This window comes from Ascaphus truei, chromosome 4 (genome assembly GCF_040206685.1).
Source record: "Ascaphus truei isolate aAscTru1 chromosome 4, aAscTru1.hap1, whole genome shotgun sequence".
Taxonomy (NCBI): Eukaryota; Metazoa; Chordata; class Amphibia; order Anura; family Ascaphidae; genus Ascaphus; species Ascaphus truei.
Window position 1 is genome coordinate 409,676,571 of NC_134486.1, and position 18,232 is coordinate 409,694,802.

The window sequence follows — 18,232 nt, forward strand, 5'->3', positions numbered from 1 at the left end:
CCAGGAAGACGACATTAAGGAACCCAATGTATCATATTGCAGCTGGACTACACACAAAATGTGGTTAAACAATACGAGGCCAATGTGTCAAACCCACTCTCTGTGTGACAGGGAATAAAACATGTACAGTAGGGGCCTATTCTAGTAGCTCCGAATGGTGACAAACCGCTTCTAAAGTGCACTTTGCTATTCTGTAAGCCCTTCTCACATGTCCAATCCGTGTCTAAAAGGCTTTTTTTTAAAAGTGGTTTCATTCATTCGGAAAAACCAAACTCTCGTTTTTGGCCAGCGAGCTGTATTCTATTACAGTAGCTCCGAGACGTGCAAAGGGCTAAACCGCTTCTAAACAACTCAACTTATTTCTCCTGCCACCTCAACGCAGGCGAGGTGGGAAGCGTGAGTCCGGAGTCTGAGATACATAGGAGGGGGAGGACTTCCAACTCAGTAGTAGCTACAGTTGTATAGATGTCCCCCCCTCCTCCATGGCCACGTACACGCAGTTTAGAAGATACGATTTGTAATAGAGAGTAGGGTTTTTTCTCACTTTTTCATCCTGTGACTTCTGACATTTTACCCCATTCATTTCAGTTTCGGGGACCCCCTGCTTCCTAAGATAAGACCTCCAAAGGGGGGTGGTGGTGCTGGCATCTGGGCAATATTTAAAGCTCTTGCGTCATGTGGGCCAATAGGAAGCCGAGCCTGATGATGTCACGGCTTCCTATTTGACCGCAGGGCGCGAGACCTTTGAAACTCCGCCATTACATGAACCCTGGTAGACTAGCGAAGCAGCTACGGCACACCCTACAGCGGTCTGTATCTCTGGAAGCAAGGGGTCCCCGGTCTGAAATGAACGAGGTTCAGCTCCGGAGACGACTCTGCTTCAATACCATGTTAAAAATAATAGACATTCGCCAAAACAATCGCCCGCTTGCATTTCCTCTTGAACTTTTTAGCTTGGTTTGTATGTCCCACATTGTCACTGACTCTTCTTGCACCATTTCTCAGAGTGAGGAAGAGAAAGAGAAGAAGAAGAAGAAAAAGAAAGGAGAAGAAATAGAAGAGGAAGAGCCAGATGAAAGCATGCTGGACTGGTGGTCAAAATACTTTGCTTCAATTGAAACCCTGAAAGAGGTGAGTGATACACATGGCCTCACCAGAGGGGACTTCTATCAGTGTGTAGAAGTCAGATTAGAAGCTGGACGAGTCGCCCCCCAAAATAGTGGTTAATATTTATTCATCCAACGTTTCGGTCCAACACGGCAACCAATTTTCAACGTTTTCTCTTTCTTTCTATGGGATTTCACCACTGACTTCCAGTCCCCGCAAGTATCTTACATCTTTGAGAACACGCACACTTCTGTGTATTTTGAATTTTATAATTATTATTATTATTATTATCGTTTATTTGTGAAGCGCCAACATATTCCGCAGTGCGGTACAATGGGGAGTTATGTATATTACATAAACAGTTGCGTACAGGTGAGGAGAAGCATGCACAAACAGATACATAGAGGTAATGAGGGCCCTGCTTGTGTGAGCTTACAGTCTACAGGGAACGAGGGACAATGTTGAAACAAAAGGTAAAGAGGCTGCTCTTTGTAGGATAAGGTGCGGCTCAGGTTAGGATATGGCCCAGTCTCACAGGAGAAGCCACTAAGGGTTGTTTTTTTGGTGGGGGATGTTACATAGGGTGGAGATTTGTCCAGCCACACAGCAAGTCCCAATAGGGTTGTAGGGGGAGGGGAGGTGCATGTTAGAGTTATGGAAAGTAGGCTTACTTGAAAAGGTGCATTTTCATGGAGTTTAAAACATCTGAAGTCTGATAGTACTTGGTAGGGAATTCCAGAGAGATGGGGCAGCACAGGAGAAGTTTTGCAGGCGTGAGTGAGAGGAGGTAATAAGGTGGGAGGAAAGATGTGGGCAGAATGTAGGTGACGTGTAGGTAGGTATTTGTGGATGAGGCAGCTTGCTAAACCTTTATAAATCATTACTAGGGTTTTAAATGTTATTCTTCATTCTATGGAAAGCCAATGAAGGGATATGCATAGTGGAGCAGTAAAAGTGGAGCGGTGAGTGAGGTAGATGAGTCTGGCAGCAGGATTTTGTATGGATTGGAGTTGGGAGAGGTGGACATGGGGAATGTCAACAAGGAGAAGGTTGCAGTAGTTTAGGGGGACAAGATGAGTGAGTGGATTAGGATTTTAGTTGCATGATGAGTGAGAAAGGGGGTATCTTGGCAATATTTCAGTAGAAGGACTGGCTCAGTGACTAAAGACACTGACTGGCACTAAGTATGAAGCAGGGGAGATAGAGAAGGGGAAGGGTTAAAGAGTAAACCAAAATAAATCCTATTTGCACTCACTAACACTAATAAATGGCTAGGAAAAATGAAATCCTTGGGAGGGGCCCATTCACCATTTAGTAAATATCTAAAAACAGTTTATTTAACAAATATGCAAAGACCAAAAATAAATTGTTAAAAGAAACAGGGGGTAGGTGCAGGAAGGTGAGTGATCAGTTTAACTTATAATCACAAGTGGGTTGTCGCTCTCTAGTAAGATAAGGGACAACACGTATACATGTGTTGTAGTGATACATCAATGGTTCTATAGGACAATATCTCACAAACCGCTATATACCCTTTACTTGATAAGGTATATATGTATCTTATATCTATACCGGTATTAGGGTCAATTTATACAGAGTATATGTTCGAAAAACTGATGCGTTGTAACGCTCCCTATAGAGGGGGTACTGCACTGATAAGCTCCTGTGAAAACCACCGACGTACGTTTCGCGCCACCTAGCGCTTTCTCAAGGTAATGGGAATACATCAAAAGGATCATATCCCTGGTGTTTTATATAGAATGGCCGGAGGTGTGTCTTTCAAAGGGACCAATATGGGACGTATATGTATTCCCATTACCTTGAGAAAGCGCTAGGTAGCGCGAAACGTACGTCGGTGGTTTTATGACGTCCCTTATGTGACGTCATCAGGGAGCGCGGGGACGGAACGGCGAGTGGAAGCTTCGTTCATAACATCTAAGACGCCAGGTCGTATATCTCCTTAATAATGCCGCAGTAACTAGATGCCCAGTGTATGTATGAAACTGCTTAGGTATCTACTAGTTAACCGTGGTTAGAGGAGCGTGGACACTGCCACTCATGTATATTGCAAATACTGTGTTATATTGATTCACAGGAGCTTATCAGTGCAGTACCCCCTCTATAGGGAGCGTTACAACGCATCAGTTTTTTGAACATACTGCACCGACACACTTTATTCGAGCAAATACCCAGTATGTACCTGGCAGATACCTGGAATGCGCCGCTCCTCACCTCTGACAAGCCCCGTTGCGTTTGCCTTCCCAGCCTGGGTTCATGCCTGGCTGACGGGCGGCTGATCTGTTAAATGATAATGATTAGGATTTAATAGGCTGCAATGCTTCGCGTGTCTACCAGATGGCATAAATTCATGAATTGTAATGCAGTATATATATATATATATATATACTGTGCAGTATTGCAGCCAGCGGGAATAAAATGCTTTAATCCCTGCCTGGAAAATAACCCAATGCACTCGGGCAGAAAACAGTCACAAACCTCAATACACCCGGGTATACCCGAATTCGTGGGACTAGCCGAGCTCGAATAAAGTGTGTCGCCAGTGTATACTCTGTATAAATTGACCCTAATACCGGTATAGATATAAGATACATATATACCTTATCAAGTAAAGGGTATATAGCGGTTTGTGAGATATTGTCCTATAGGACCATTGATGTATCACTACAACACATGTATACATGTTGTCCCTCATCTCACTAGAGAGCGACAACCCACTTGTGATTATAAGTTAAACTGATCAGTCACCTTCCTGCACCTACCCTGTTTCTTTTAACAATTTATTTTTGGTCTTTGCATATTTGTTAAATAAACTGTTTTTATATATTTACTAAATGGTGAATGGGCCCCTCCCAAGGATTTCATTTTTCCTAGCCATTTATTAGTGTTAGTGAGTGCAAATAGGATTTCTTTTGGGTTACTCTTTAACCCTTCTCCTTCTCTATGTGTTCATTATTCCCGTATGTACCCTATATCTATATAGTTCTACACATTTGGAGAGCGGCAATATATTCTGTTTTGTATATGAAGCAGGGGACACTTTATCTTCCTGTGCCTCAGGCACCAAAAACATAGCTTGTAAGCTAAATGTCTCTGTAAAGCGCTACGTAAAACTAGCAGCGCTATACAAGAACATGCTATTATTATTATTTCATAGGTGGGGGTGGCAGGAGTTTGTGCGAGACTGAATGTGAGGAATGAAGGAGAGATCAGCATTAAAGCTTTCCTTTAGACAGCGGTATTGAGGAGTTTTAAGTGTTATTGACAGTGATGGAGAGTGTTGGTGTGGCGGTGACAGTGAGGGAGAGTGTTGGTGTGGCGGTGACAGTGAGGGAGAGTGTTGGTGTGGCGGTGACAGTGAGGGAGCGTGTTGGTGTTGGTGTGGCAGTGACAGTGAGGGAGAGTGTTTGTGTGGCGGTGACAGTGAGGGAGAGTGTTGGTGTGGCGGTGACAGTGAGGGAGAGTGTTGGTGTGGCGGTGACAGTGGGGGAGAGTGTTTGTGTGGCGGTGACAGTGAGGGAGAGTGTTGGTGTGGCGGTGACAGTGAGGGAGAGTGTTGGTGTTGGTGTGGCAGTGACAGTGAGGGAGAGTGTTGATGTGGCGGTGACAGTGAGGGAGAGTGTTGGTGTGGCAGTGACAGTGAGGGAGAGTGTTGGTGTGGCGGTGACAGTGAGGGAGAGTGTTGGTGTGGCGGTGGCAGTGTGGGAGAGTGTTGGTGTGGCGGTGACAGTGGGGGAGAGTGTTGGTGTGGCGGCGACAGTGGGGGAGAGTGTTGGTGTGGCGGTGACAGTGGGGGAGAGTGTTGGTGTGGCGGTGACAGTGGGGGAGAGTGTTGGTGTGGCGGTGACAGTGAGGGAGAGTGTTGGTGTGGCGGTGGCAGTGTGGGAGAGTGTTGGTGTGGTGGTGACAGTGGGGGAGAGTGTTGGTGTGGCGGCGACAGTGGGGGAGAGTGTTGGTGTGGCGGTGACAGTGGGGGAGAGTGTTGGTGTGGCGGTGACAGTGGGGGAGAGTGTTGGTGTGGCGGTGACAGTGAGGGAGAGTGTTGGTGTTGGTGTGGCAGTGACAGTGAGGGAGAGGGTTGGTGTGGCGTGACAGTGAGGGAGGGTGTTGGTGTGACGGTGACAGTGAGGGAGAGTGTTGGTGTTGGTGTGGCGGTGACAGTGAGGGAGAGTATTGGTGTGGCGGTGACAGTGTGGGAGAGTGTTGGTGTGGCGGTGACAGTGAGGGAGAGTGTTGGTGTGGCGGTGACAGTGAGGGAGAGTGTTGGTGTGGCGGTGACAGTGGGGGAGAGTGTTGGTGTGGCGGTGACAGTGAGGGAGAGTGTTGGTGTGGCGGTGACAGTGAGGGAGAGTGTTGGTGTTGGTGTGGCGGTGACAGTGAGGGAGAGTGTTGGTGTGGCGGTGACAGTGAGGGAGAGTGTTGGTGTGGCGGTGACAGTGAGGGAGAGTGTTGGTGTGGCGGTGACAGTGAGGGAGAGTGTTGGTGTGGCGGTGACAGTGAGGGAGAGTGTTGGTGTGGCGGTGACAGTGAGGGAGAGTGTTGGTGTGGCGATGACAGTGAGGGAGAGTGTTGGTGTGGCGGTGACAGTGAGGGAGAGTGTTGGTGTGGCGGTGACAGTGAGGGAGAGTGTTGGTGTGGCGGTGACAGTGAGGGAGAGTGTTGATGTGGCGGTGACAGTGAGGGAGAGTGTTGGTGTTGGTATGGCGGTGACAGTGAGGGAGAGTGTTGGTGTGGCGGTGACAGTGAGGGAGAGTGTTGGTGTGGCGGTGACAGTGAGGGAGAGTGTTGGTGTGGTGGTGACAGTGAGGGAGAGTGTTGGTGTGGCGGTGACAGTGGGGGAGAGTGTTGGTGTGGCGGTGACAGTGGGGGAGAGTGTTGGTGTGGCGGTGACAGTGAGGGAGAGTGTTAGTGTTGGTGTGGCGGTGACAGTGAGGGAGAGTGTTGGTGTTGGTGTGGCGGTGACAGTGAGGGAGAGTGTTGGTGTGGCGGTGACAGTGAGGGAGAGTGTTGGTGTGGCGGTGACAGTGAGGGAGAGTGTTGGTGTGGCGGTGACAGTGGGGGAGAGTGTTGGTGTGGCGGTGGCAGTGGGGGAGAGTGTTGGTGTGGCGGTGACAGTGGAGGAGAGTGTTGGTGTGGCGGTGACAGTGAGGGAGAGTGTTGGTGTTGGTGTGGCGGTGACAGTGTGGGAGAGTGTTGGTGTGGCGGTGACAGTGAGGGAGAGTGTTAGTGTTGGTGTGGCGGTGACAGTGAGGGAGAGTGTTGGTGTTGGTGTGGCGGTGACAGTGTGGGAGAGTGTTGGTGTGGCGGTGACAGTGAGGGAGAGTGTTGGTGTTGGTGTGGCGGTGACAGTGTGGGAGAGTGTTGGTGTGGTGGTGACAGTGAGGGAGAGTGTTGGTGTTGGTGTGGCGGTGACAGTGTGGGAGAGTGTTGGTGTGGCGGTGACAGTGAGGGAGAGTGTTAGTGTTGGTGTGGCGGTGACAGTGAGGGAGAGTGTTGGTGTGGCGGTGACATGAAGGGAGAGTGTTGGTGTTGGTGTGGTGGTGACAGTTAGGGAGAGTGTTGGTGTTGGTGTGGCGGTGACAGTGTGGGAAAGTGTTGGTGTGGCGGTGGCTGTTGACTATGAATTCCTACTCATTGAGCCATAACGAATGGTTCATGTGGTCACTCATTTTCCATTATTTCCCAAATTCCAGTCGTACTTTGACTGTTCTCATTTGCATGTCATTACCCAGAATCCCTGGCTGCAGTGGAAGCGCTGTTTGCCACGCGATAATAAGAAAAGACAGGGTTGCAGACCTGTCTGAGACATGCAAATGCAGCACAAGTTGTATTTATATTTGCAGTCATACTTCACAAATTGTAACATATTTCATGTGTATGGCACATTGTAAGTAAATTAAAATAATGCACGGGACACGCTCAGAAGAGCCAGTGACCCAGGAAAGAGAACCAGTGACCACCCTGGATCATGAAAGCATGAATTGAAAAATGGGCCGATTACAGAACATGGGCCTAATAGCACTGTTCTAGTGTCTGCTCTTACGTTATGATATGTGCTGATCTATTGTTAGGGCGTGTTGGGCCATGTTATCCCTGATGAAATTCAGCTACTACCGATGATCCGCTACGATTCCAGTTATTGCTATTCCGCTGTTCCTGTGTTCGGATAAACCTCCCGCTATTCTGTGTGATGTAATATACTTCTCTCTGTTCCACATCCAGCAACTGCGGCAACAGGACGCAGCGGCAGCAGAGGCCGAAGAGAAAGAAGAGATGGAGATAGCAGAGGGTAATTTCCGGAGTGTGAACATACTCATTGTGTCACACATATCCATATCCTGAGAAAGACCAGAGCTGGGGGCAGTCTCTAGCGTTGCTTTCTTGTGGAAAGACCGTCCGCCTCGCAGATTGTAAATGACAAACAAATTCAAAGTACAGATTTGAGACCTGTATAGAAATGGGATAAAACATTACTTGGTAAAGATAACTGTTCAAAACGTGCAGCTCGTTCCTCTCCAGTTAACATGTAGTGTGTGTCCTTACTCTTCTTCTGCAAGGCTGTGAGCACCTTAACTGTAACAGGTGTAATTCATATTACAGAGGTAGCAAGACTTACTGGTGTCGGTGCCGAGTTTGCAGGCCGCCCCTGGGCCGCAGGGCAGCCACGCAGGATCACGGACCCAAAACCAGAAAGTGTCCTGGGTGGATTAACTCTGCGCTTCTGAATGGGACCCCCATAGCATTAATCGCGCCGAGCCAGCCACGAGTCTGGAAGAGCTCTGCGCAGAGGCGCCCCAGAGAGAAGCAGTCTCTGTCTCCACGGGCAGCGAAAATATCCATATTCATGATGTGCATATCCATATTCAGTCATCTACTGTATATCATCAAGGGGCAGGACAGATAGGGAGACTGTTTCAGAGCTGGTTGGGAGACATAGAGAGACTGCTCCACTCTGGGGCTCCTCTGCGCAGCACCAGACTGGCTGGCCCAGTAGGATTAATGCTGTGAGGGTCCCGGTTTAGTCCCCCGGGGTGCAAAATGTACTGTTTTCAGGGTGACGGATTTCAACGTGTCGGTTTGTGGTGCCGGGGACAGTAAGTCTGGCTACATCTGTATGACCTGAAATGCGTTGGTTCCAGGAAGGAATGTGCAGTTTGGTCCTGATCTATGAGCATGCAGAAAAGGACACACGTTTCCTGCGTGTCAGACGTTTCTTGTGTAATGCTTGGGCAAATTAGTAGGATTAGTGGAACCTAAATAATGTGTGATAATGGGGTGTCTCATTTCTAAAGACCTTGGAAAACCGAAAAGCTCCTCTTTGCTCGTGTTGTTTTGATGTCCCCCATGTGTGAGAGCCCCTGTTATTACATGTTATAGGTCCTAACGATCTTAATAGTGTGTGAGATGACCCAAACGCATGCTGTGAACTGCATGAGTGACCCACATTTATAGACAATGCATCTGCATTTCCCAGCCGGCATGTGCTTTATTTCTTGCTTGCTCTGTTGAGTGCCGCAGTCTAAGACACCTCATTCTTATCCAGATGGGATAAGGCTATGAAAGTTGGCATAGACATGTTATTGGTGTCCTTATTGCTGTAATATAATGTATCAATGAAAACCTCACTAGCAGATATTTGTGGGTTGACTTTTTGAAAGCAATAAAAACCATGGCGGTAATCTTTAGAGAGGGGCGCTTTTTGGGGGCCTGATTTGGATCCGCCGCAGCTGGTTTCTGTGATCCGCGGGTCAGGCCCAATAAGGCCAATCCACAATTTCGTGTTTTTTGTTTCTTCAAAGAGCAATCTGTTTCCTGACAGATTTTTGAGAGAAGCGAGACACCCTTTTAATTTAATAAGTGTCCCCAGTTCTATATACAGTACTGTATATCCCCTCAAACGTCCCTCCAAATAAAGTAGGGAGACGTGTCTGTGCTGAAAAAGGAGCACAGCTAAGGTACCCGACTGGGAGAAATGCATATGCAAAATATACGAGTCCCATCCCACACTTCCGAAAAGGATTTCTATACCAACTACTGTATATAGAGTGGATAAGCCTAAGGCTTAGCTAAAGGATTGTCTTTTCTCTCTCTTCATATTCTAATAGAGATTAAATAAAACACATTTTCTGACAGACACGAGTAAAATCAAGGTGAAGCACAGCAAATACAGCAGATGCAGAGAGAAAGCAATATAACAAAGTGACCCGGTGACTGAGTTAGTGCTTCTAATCTTATAAAGGATAAAGACAGTGGGGCATATTTACTAAGCAGTGCTCTGCAATAAGGCACCTTCGGTGCTGGAATATATTACACCCTATTCAAATACATGGACAGTAAGGTGTCTCGTGGCAGAAGACTGCTCATTTAGATATGCTTCTCTATCCCACCATTCCTAAGGTGCCCTAGATTTGTCAACCCAATAACACTGTGTGTGCTGTGGGAAGCAAGTGGAACGGCTTCCTGCAGTTTGTAGAGTTTTATGCATGTTAAAATATTGTATTTCAATTCAGTATGTGTCTGGCAGAGGGCACAGTGAATATTTGTTGTCCCTGTTCAGTTACACTGTAGCCACCTTTGTGCATATCCTTCATGTAGCACCAAAATGAGTACCCATACCTATAGTAGTATAGCTCCCACCCCCCTGGCTTCCTTTAAAAGCAGACCACTCACACTTCCAGGTTAACAGTTTAATGTTCCTTATGGAGCACACCTGAGATACCTGAGAGATACGCTAATAGCTGGATTATCTACATGTGTGAGCAGTGCGCAGCTCAAAAGTAGGACGTGATAGTGATGCTACCCATCGGCTGGTTTAGCTCACACTGCTAGAGCTGTGGCCTAGAGCAGCAGTGTCTGTGGGTTCTAGTCCTGTTGGGTCTGACACTGTTCCAGTCATTAGGTTGGTGCTTTAGGCTTATCAAATCTATCTAGTTGGTATGGAAATCCATTTAGGAAGTATGGGACTCATTTAAATATACTTTGCATAGTCATTAGCATATCTCCCAGAAGGGTAATTCAGGTGTGCTCCTTTTTCAGCACAAGCATGTCTCCCTAATATGTTTGTTTGAGGCGATATATATACACAACTGGCGACACATCGCATCCTGATTGTATTCAATGACAGATTTTTCCAGTATCCAATACGCAGGTAGATTTTAGTGGGCGGGACGCATTTTGTCGAAACGATCTGTGGAATTCCAGGAAACGGCTTTGAACGGTTTGGCCCATCCCTAGTAATCTTACATGTCACTTGGCAGTGGCCTTTTTCCAAGATAAGAAGCGTATTCTATCGCCTGCTGTAAATAGGAAGAGCGTTATTACGCAGAAAAACCCAAATAATGCAACTGATGCCTCTCAAACACTTTTGACCACCTTTTTGGGCAATGTAAAGGCACATTCAAATGGCGACCCGTGTCTTACATAGACAAAGTCCGTTGTAGTGGGAAAAAATACAGATTAAAAAAAAAAAAGTCAAAGCAAAGTTGAAGGAAGTCAGTGAGGTTTTCAGCTGTATTTTCTTCTCTTCTTTTGCTTGACTAGTACAGTGGGGTCCAAAGCTGTGCACGGGGCTGCGATGAGTCTGCCCGCACTGGTTCTAAAACACTTATACCTCCGTGTGCTTCTCGCATTGGGTAAAGCCAGCCTAGACTAGAGGTTTTTATTGGGGGGGATCAATTATGTCTCTCAGCTGTTACACTGGGGCAATTCAGTTACACATGAATCACACCAGAATTATCACTGGCAAAAACTATTTCAATCAATGGGATTTGATAAATATGGTGGAGTTTTTTGGGCCCAGATTTGCACTGGTTTTGCCGCTGGAAGACTTGATTAAACAACCCCAAAGTGTCATGGCAATATTCTATTCACTAAAGTGTGAAAGCCATTATCGTTTGCTATTAATAACAGGGTTTGAGTAAGAAATCCCTGTAAAATACACTTTTATCAGGGAGAAAGTAGAAGAATTCTACATACTGGGTTTTTTCTTGGTAACATTTGTTAAAGCATTTCATTTTTAACGTGTTTCAGTGATATTTTTGAGGAAGCCATAAAGAATGTTTAGTTTGCATAGAACAATGTTCATGCAGAAAACTATTAGCAGAGAGTACTTTTTTATTTTTTTGAAATCGGCATTTCCCCTACTCATTTTCTTACATAGATTGGAAGCAGAGGGTCTTCGGAGCTGAACGCGTTACTTTCAGCTCTGGGGACCCCCTGGTTCCTGAGAGACATCCCTGTAAATGCAGCGCTGGTTCTGTCCCCAACAAAGGAAACAAAATGGCGGTCTAAATCTCCCACTATACACAGGCCAATAGGAAGCCTCGGGGGAATTTAAACAACCAGGATGTGTCGAGACTAGTGCTCCAGGTATGTATTTCAGGAACCAGGTGGTCCCTTGAGCTGAAATGGATACGGTTCATCTCCATCCATTCCCACCTATTTAAAAAAAAATAAAAAAGAGGGGGCGGCCCAGGGGGGAAGGTGTTGCTCCTTTTAACATACATATGTTAATTTAGACAGAATTACTAACAACATTATGGTTGGTAAGTATTTAGGCATCCATAATACATGTATTATTTCTATTGGGGTTTAATGAGATATCATTAGACCAAGGTGTGTTGTCCAGCAGAAAATATAAATACATGCATTTGGAAGATATTAGTAGGATGGGGGCCTTGGGTCGCCCATCCTTTGAATTGTCTGTCAACTTTCATGCACATCACAGTTGAGTGTTTTGTGTTGGTTCCTTCCATTTCCCACTCCACCCACCTTGTTTGATGTGATCAGAGATCAAAATTGATGAATCTCCCATGAAAGGCTCGAAGGGTCAGGTGAAGAACAAAGAGAAAGTCAAAGGGCCCAAAGAGGACAAGAAGAAGAAGCACCAAGCTGAGCAGGCTGAGAAGAAGAATAAGCAGAAAATTGATGAATTAAAGGTATGTGGGAAATGCAAAAGGGCGAAGAATCCCGCATTAGAGTCCACATATTATCATAGTATGAACCAGTCTCGCATATATTTCCCATGTTATGGGTGGTAGGGCAGGTCATCCAGTGTGAGCACCATCTCAGTTTGAGATCAATGTTAAACTAATCTAGTGCCAAAGCAAGCCTCACGTATCCATAGACAATGTGCATAATTACAGCATATTGAATATTTATTGTGGCTCTCATACAGTATACAGGAAGAAAAGACGCACAGTGTTAAAAGCTTCCTTTGCCGTAGCTGAATTCTCTGGTCAGCACTTAACGAAAGGCTGTGGACCTTTTCTTTTTGTATATGTACAGTATGTCGCCATAAATATTTAGTAAATGGCTCTTTTACGTGGACAATTCAGCTTTCGGCACAGAAGGTGTCTTACTGAGTAACACTTCTTTGTAAATATGTATCTATTTATTTATAAAAATGTTTTACCAGGAAGTAATACATTGAGAGTTACCTCTCGTTTTCAATGGATACATGAAAAAAGAGCCAAATGATACTACAGGAGAATCCAAATGTATGAGGGTGCTTAAATAAATGGAAATGAGTGACTCAAGGTGCAGAAATAATACGTATTATTTCTGTACCTTGAGTCACTCAGTTCCATGTGTTTGGGGGCTGGATGTCCTTGCAGGTTTTTCATTACTGTGTTCATTATGAATTGGCAATAGGGTATATTATACCTCAACACTGTAGGACATTTATTTAAGCACCCTCATACATTTGGATTTTCCTGTAGTATCATTTGGCTCTTTTTTCATGTATCCATTACAGGTGCATATGATTTGACGTTTGGATAGAGCTAATTGTATATGTCTCCTTCACCACAACACATAGATGATTTTATTTATTCCTTGTGTAAATACTTCATTTGTTTGTGTAAATATCAGATATTTTGGATGTAATAAAATGTTGTTATTTTGAGGTTTTTAATATTTTTGCTGGTCCAATATATCATTTATGATTGCTTATCAGAATCTATCTGAAGGATTATCTTAGTCCTGACTACTATTATAATATGTATTGAGTGCAGCATTTGGGGTGCTTCAGATCCTCTTGGATCAACTTTGAACCAGACATACAGTAACCAGGCCAGTTACAATCAGTTCAAATCTCATCTTATATCATTCAGGTATGTACCCGCAAAGTTCCAATAGACAAAATATCTATCAGCTGCCACAGCCAGCGAATTAGAGTGATGTGCGTCATACAAACAGTCTTACTCTTTGCCTTTGAGTGTCAGGAAGTCTGGTGAATGGGGGTATGACAGTGGTGGTCCTGCCCTGGAGGACACAATTCAGAAACTGCACAAAAAAATAGGAATTACATTTCCCCGGGGGTGATGTATCCAGGCAAATTTGGAGCCCAATTGATGCAACTTGTGTCTTTTTGCTTCTGTGCGTAGAGATGCTTGTGCAATGTGCATCACTGTGGGATTTATAGGGGGGTGTTAGGGAGGAGTTATATGATGAACAGATTACAATGAGGTGTGTCATATTCTGCGCCTCTGTTCGTCGTTTCTTTAATCTGGTATTTGCATAGAAAAATGTGCCAAGTCTTATGCACAGCAGTATAAACATTTGTGGCTCACATTTAGCGTCAAATGTAGGAAACACTTTCTTACATGTGACACAAACGTCATAACAAAACGTTAGTCGCAATTTTCCTAACGTTGATACATCTTCCCCCAAATTGTGTAACAGGAGTTTTTACTTTTACAATGTTCCACCCATGCAAATAAAATGATTCACAATCTTGGAGAAGGAGTGGCTCAGTGAGTAAAGACACTGACTGGCACTGAGTATGAAGCACAGTAATAGCTTTATATACAGGCATAACTCGCATTAACGTACGCAATGGGACCGGAGCATGTATGTAAAGCAAAAATGTACTTAAAGTGAAGCACTGCCTATTTCCCACTTATCGATGCATGTACTGTACTGTAGAAAAATAAGGCGTGCAGAGTGACTGTGCCCCAAAAGAAATTCACTTAAATGCACACCACCACTAATAAAATATAATTTTTATTAATTTAAATTGTCCCTGACGAAGCTCCGTAATTGGAGGGAAACGTGCGTTGGGCACGTGATGATGTCATCAGCCTCCGTTATGGGGCTGTTTTAAAACAGTGTTCTTCAGCCAGTTTGTCAGTTTAATAGCTCTAGATATTAATACACTTTAACAGTGAGGTGATGGCTCTATGTATACCTTGGCATTGTCTATCTATACTGCACCGACACACTTTATTCGAGCAAATACCCAGTATGTACCTGGCAGATACCTGGAATGCGCCGCTCCTCACCTCTGACAAGCCCCGTTGCGTTTGCCTTCCCATCCTGGGTTCATGCCTGGCTGACGGGCGGCTGATCTGTTAAATGATAATGATTAGGATTTAATAGGCTGCAATGCTTCGCGTGTCTACCAGATGGCATAAATTCATGAATTGTAATGCAGTATATATATATATATTGTGCAGTATTGCAGGCAGCGGGAATAAAATGCTTCAATCCCTGCCTGGAAAATAACCCAATGCACTCGGGCAGAAAACAGTCACAAACCTCAATACACCCGGGTATACCCGAATTCGTGGGACTAGCCGAGCTCGAATAAAGTGTGTCGCCAGTGTATCTACCATCTATTTGAGGATAGTATAGTGTTCCACTCTAGCTGTTAATAATATCTATTTCAACGTGGAGCTGTTTCACTAATGTGACTGGCTGTTTGCACCATTTGAGCCTCTAACACCCTATTCTCAATTTAGTATAGGAGTGCTTATATATGAGAGGCAATCTTGGTGCAGTTGTGATTTGATTTAATTTACTTTCACTCTTTATTACACACCTTTTCGGTAATATATGTTTTAAGTATATAATAATAAAAGTTATATTTTATTAGTGGTGGTGTGCATTTAAGTTAATTTCTTTTGGGGCACAGTCACTCTGTACTCCTTATTTTTCTACTGATTCACTTTTCAGTTCACAGTTGCACCCATCTTAAAATTATCGATTATATTTATTAATTTACATTCAAAATCACTATTAGTATGGTTTAGTTGATCACTCCCTAATCTCCTCCCTTATGTTCTGTACTGCAATCGTCATATACGTGCATAACTGATGTAAATAACACATTTGTAACAGGCTCTATAGTCTCCCCGCTTGCGCACAGCTTCGGTACAGGTAGGGAGCCGGTATTGCTGTTCAGGACGTGCTGACAGGCGCATGCGTGAGCTGCCGTTTGCCTATTGGGAGATATGTCCTTACTCGCGAGTGTACTTAAAGTGAGTGTCCTTAAACCGGGGTATACCTGTACAGTATATCCTCACAGTAATAGCTTTACGTATACAGTGTATCGTCACTGTAATAGCTTTACGTATACAGTGTATCGTCACTGTAATAGCTTTACGTATACAGTGTATCGTCACTGTAATAGCTTTACGTATACAGTGTATCGTCACTGTAATAGCTTTACGTATACAGTGTATCGTCACTGTAATAGCTTTACGTATACAGGGTATCGTCACTGTAATAGCTTTACGTATACAGTGTATCGTCACTGTAATAGCTTTACGTATACAGTGTATCGTCACTGTAATAGCTTTACGTATACAGTGTATCGTCACTGTAATAGCTTTACGTATACAGTATATCGTCCCTGTAATAGCTTTACGTATACAGTGTATCGTCACTGTAATAGATTTACGTATACTGTATATCGTCACTGTAATAGCTTTACGTATACAGTGTATCGTCACTGTAATAGCTTTACGTATACAGTGTATCGTCCCTGTAATAGCTTTACGTATACAGTGTATCGTCACTGTAATAGCTTTACGTATACAGTGTATCGGCACTGTAATAGCTTTACGTATACAGTGTATCGTCACTGTAATAGCTTTACGTATACTGTATATCGTCACTGTAATAGCCTTACGCATACAGTGTATCGTCCCTGTAATAGCTTAACGTATACAGTGTATCGTCACTGTAATAGCTTTACGCATACAGTGTATCGTCACTGTAATATCTTTACGTATACTGTATATCGTCACTGTAATAGCTTTACGCATACAGTGTATCGTCCCTGTAATAGATTTACGCATACAGTGTATCGTCACTGTAATAGCTTTACGCATACAGTGTATCGTCACTGTAATAGCTTTACGTATACAGTGTATCGCCACTGTAATAGCTTTACGTATACAGTGTATCGTCACTGTAATAGCTTTACGTATACAGTGTATCGTCACTGTAATAGCTTTACGTATACAGTGTATCGTCACTGTAATAGCTTTACGTATACAGTGTATCGTCACTGTAATAGCTTTACGTATACAGTGTATCGTCACTGTAATAGCTTTACGTATACAGTGTATCGTCACTGTAATAGCTTTACGTATACAGTGTATCGTCACTGTAATAGCTTTACGTATACAGTGTATCGTCACTGTAATAGCTTTACGTATACAGTTTATCGTCACTGTAATAGCTTTACGTATACAGTGTATCGTCACTGTAATAGCTTTACGTATACAGTGTATCGTCACTGTAATAGCTTTACGTATACAGTGTATCGTCACTGTAATAGCTTTACGTATACAGTGTATCGTCACTGTAATAGCTTTACGTATACAGTGTATCGTCACTGTAATAGCTTTACGTATACAGTGTATCGTCACTGCAATAGCTTTACGTATACAGTGTATCGTCACTGTAATAGCTTTACGTATACAGTGTATCCGTCACTGCAATAGCTTTACGTATACAGTGTATCGTCACTGTAATAGCTTTACGTATACTGTACAGTGTATCGTCACTGTAATAGCTTTACGTATACAGTGTATCGTCACTGTAATAGCTTTACGTATACAGTATATCGTCACTGTAATAGCTTTACGTATACAGTGTATCGTCACTGCAATAGATTTACGTATACAGTGTATCGTCACTGTAATAGCTTTACGTATACAGTGTATCGTCACTGTAATAGCTTTACGTATACAGTATATCGTCACTGTAATAGCTTTACGTATACATTATATCGTCAATGTAATAGCTTTACGTATACAGTGTATCGTCACTGTAATAGCTTTACGTATACTGTATATCGTCACTGTAATAGCTTTACGTATACAGTGTATCGTCACTGTAATAGCTTTACGTATACAGTATATCGTCACTGTAATAGCTTTACGCATACATTATATCGTCACTGTAATAGCTTTACGTATACAGTGTATCGTCCCTGTAATAGCTTTACGTATACAGTGTATCGTCACTGTAATAGCTTTACGTATACAGTGTATCGTCACTGTAATAGCTTTACGTATACAGTATATCGTCCCTGTAATAGCTTTACGTATACAGTGTATCGTCACTGTAATAGCTTTACGTATACAGTATATTGTCCCTGTAATAGCTTTACGTATACAGTGTATCGTCACTGTAATAGCTTTACGTATACAGTATATCGTCCCTGTAATAGCTTTACGTATACAGTATATCGTCACTGTAGAGGTAAAAGTCATTAACTACATTCTTTGAGTACTGAGGAAAAGGCGATGAAATGTTCTTTTTGACAGGAAAAAATGTATTTAAAAAGGAAGGTATTTTGATAGGACAAGCTCTGAAGATTAGGTGTTCTTAATGAGTCCTTAGAATCTGTTTTCTTTACTAAGCCTATTTTCATTAAAAAAAGGTAAAAAAAATGCACTTAATGAATTTTACTTCCATAACGACAACATATAGTTGTGTGAAAAAGAAAGTACTGCCTCTTATAATTCTATGGTTTTACATATCAGGACATAATAACAATCATCTGTTCCTTAGCAGGTCTAAAAGTTAGGTAAATACAACCTCAGATGAACAACAACACATGACATATTACACCATGTATGCTTTATTTAACAAAAATAAAGCCAAAATGGAGAAGCTATGTGTGAAAAACTAAGTATATATATATATATATATATATATATATATATATATATATACATATATATATATATATATATATATATATATATATATATATATACTGGCTTTGCATCTAATCCCGTGCTGTGCTGTGCTTAAAAGTTGTGAGCAGCAGAACATTTGCTTATAAGGGTTCCATGTAAAAATGGAT

At 43.3% G+C, this 18,232-nt stretch overlaps 1 protein-coding gene across 11 annotated transcripts in view; it reads left to right on the forward strand.

Annotated features, from left to right (window-relative positions):
- Positions 1–18,232, forward strand: part of OTOF (otoferlin) — a 398,008-nt gene that overhangs the window by 337,148 nt on the left and 42,628 nt on the right. For 7 of the 11 annotated variants that reach the window (XM_075598737.1, XM_075598748.1, XM_075598743.1 and 4 more), the window contains 3 exons: positions 1,006–1,131; positions 7,348–7,414; positions 11,914–12,062. In XM_075598737.1, the coding sequence (XP_075454852.1) occupies positions 1,006–1,131; positions 7,348–7,414; positions 11,914–12,062 (342 nt within the window). The remainder of the gene's footprint in view (positions 1–1,005; positions 1,132–7,347; positions 7,415–11,913; positions 12,063–18,232) is intronic. The other 4 variants (XM_075598742.1, XM_075598746.1, XM_075598741.1 and 1 more) reach the window with 1 other exon arrangement.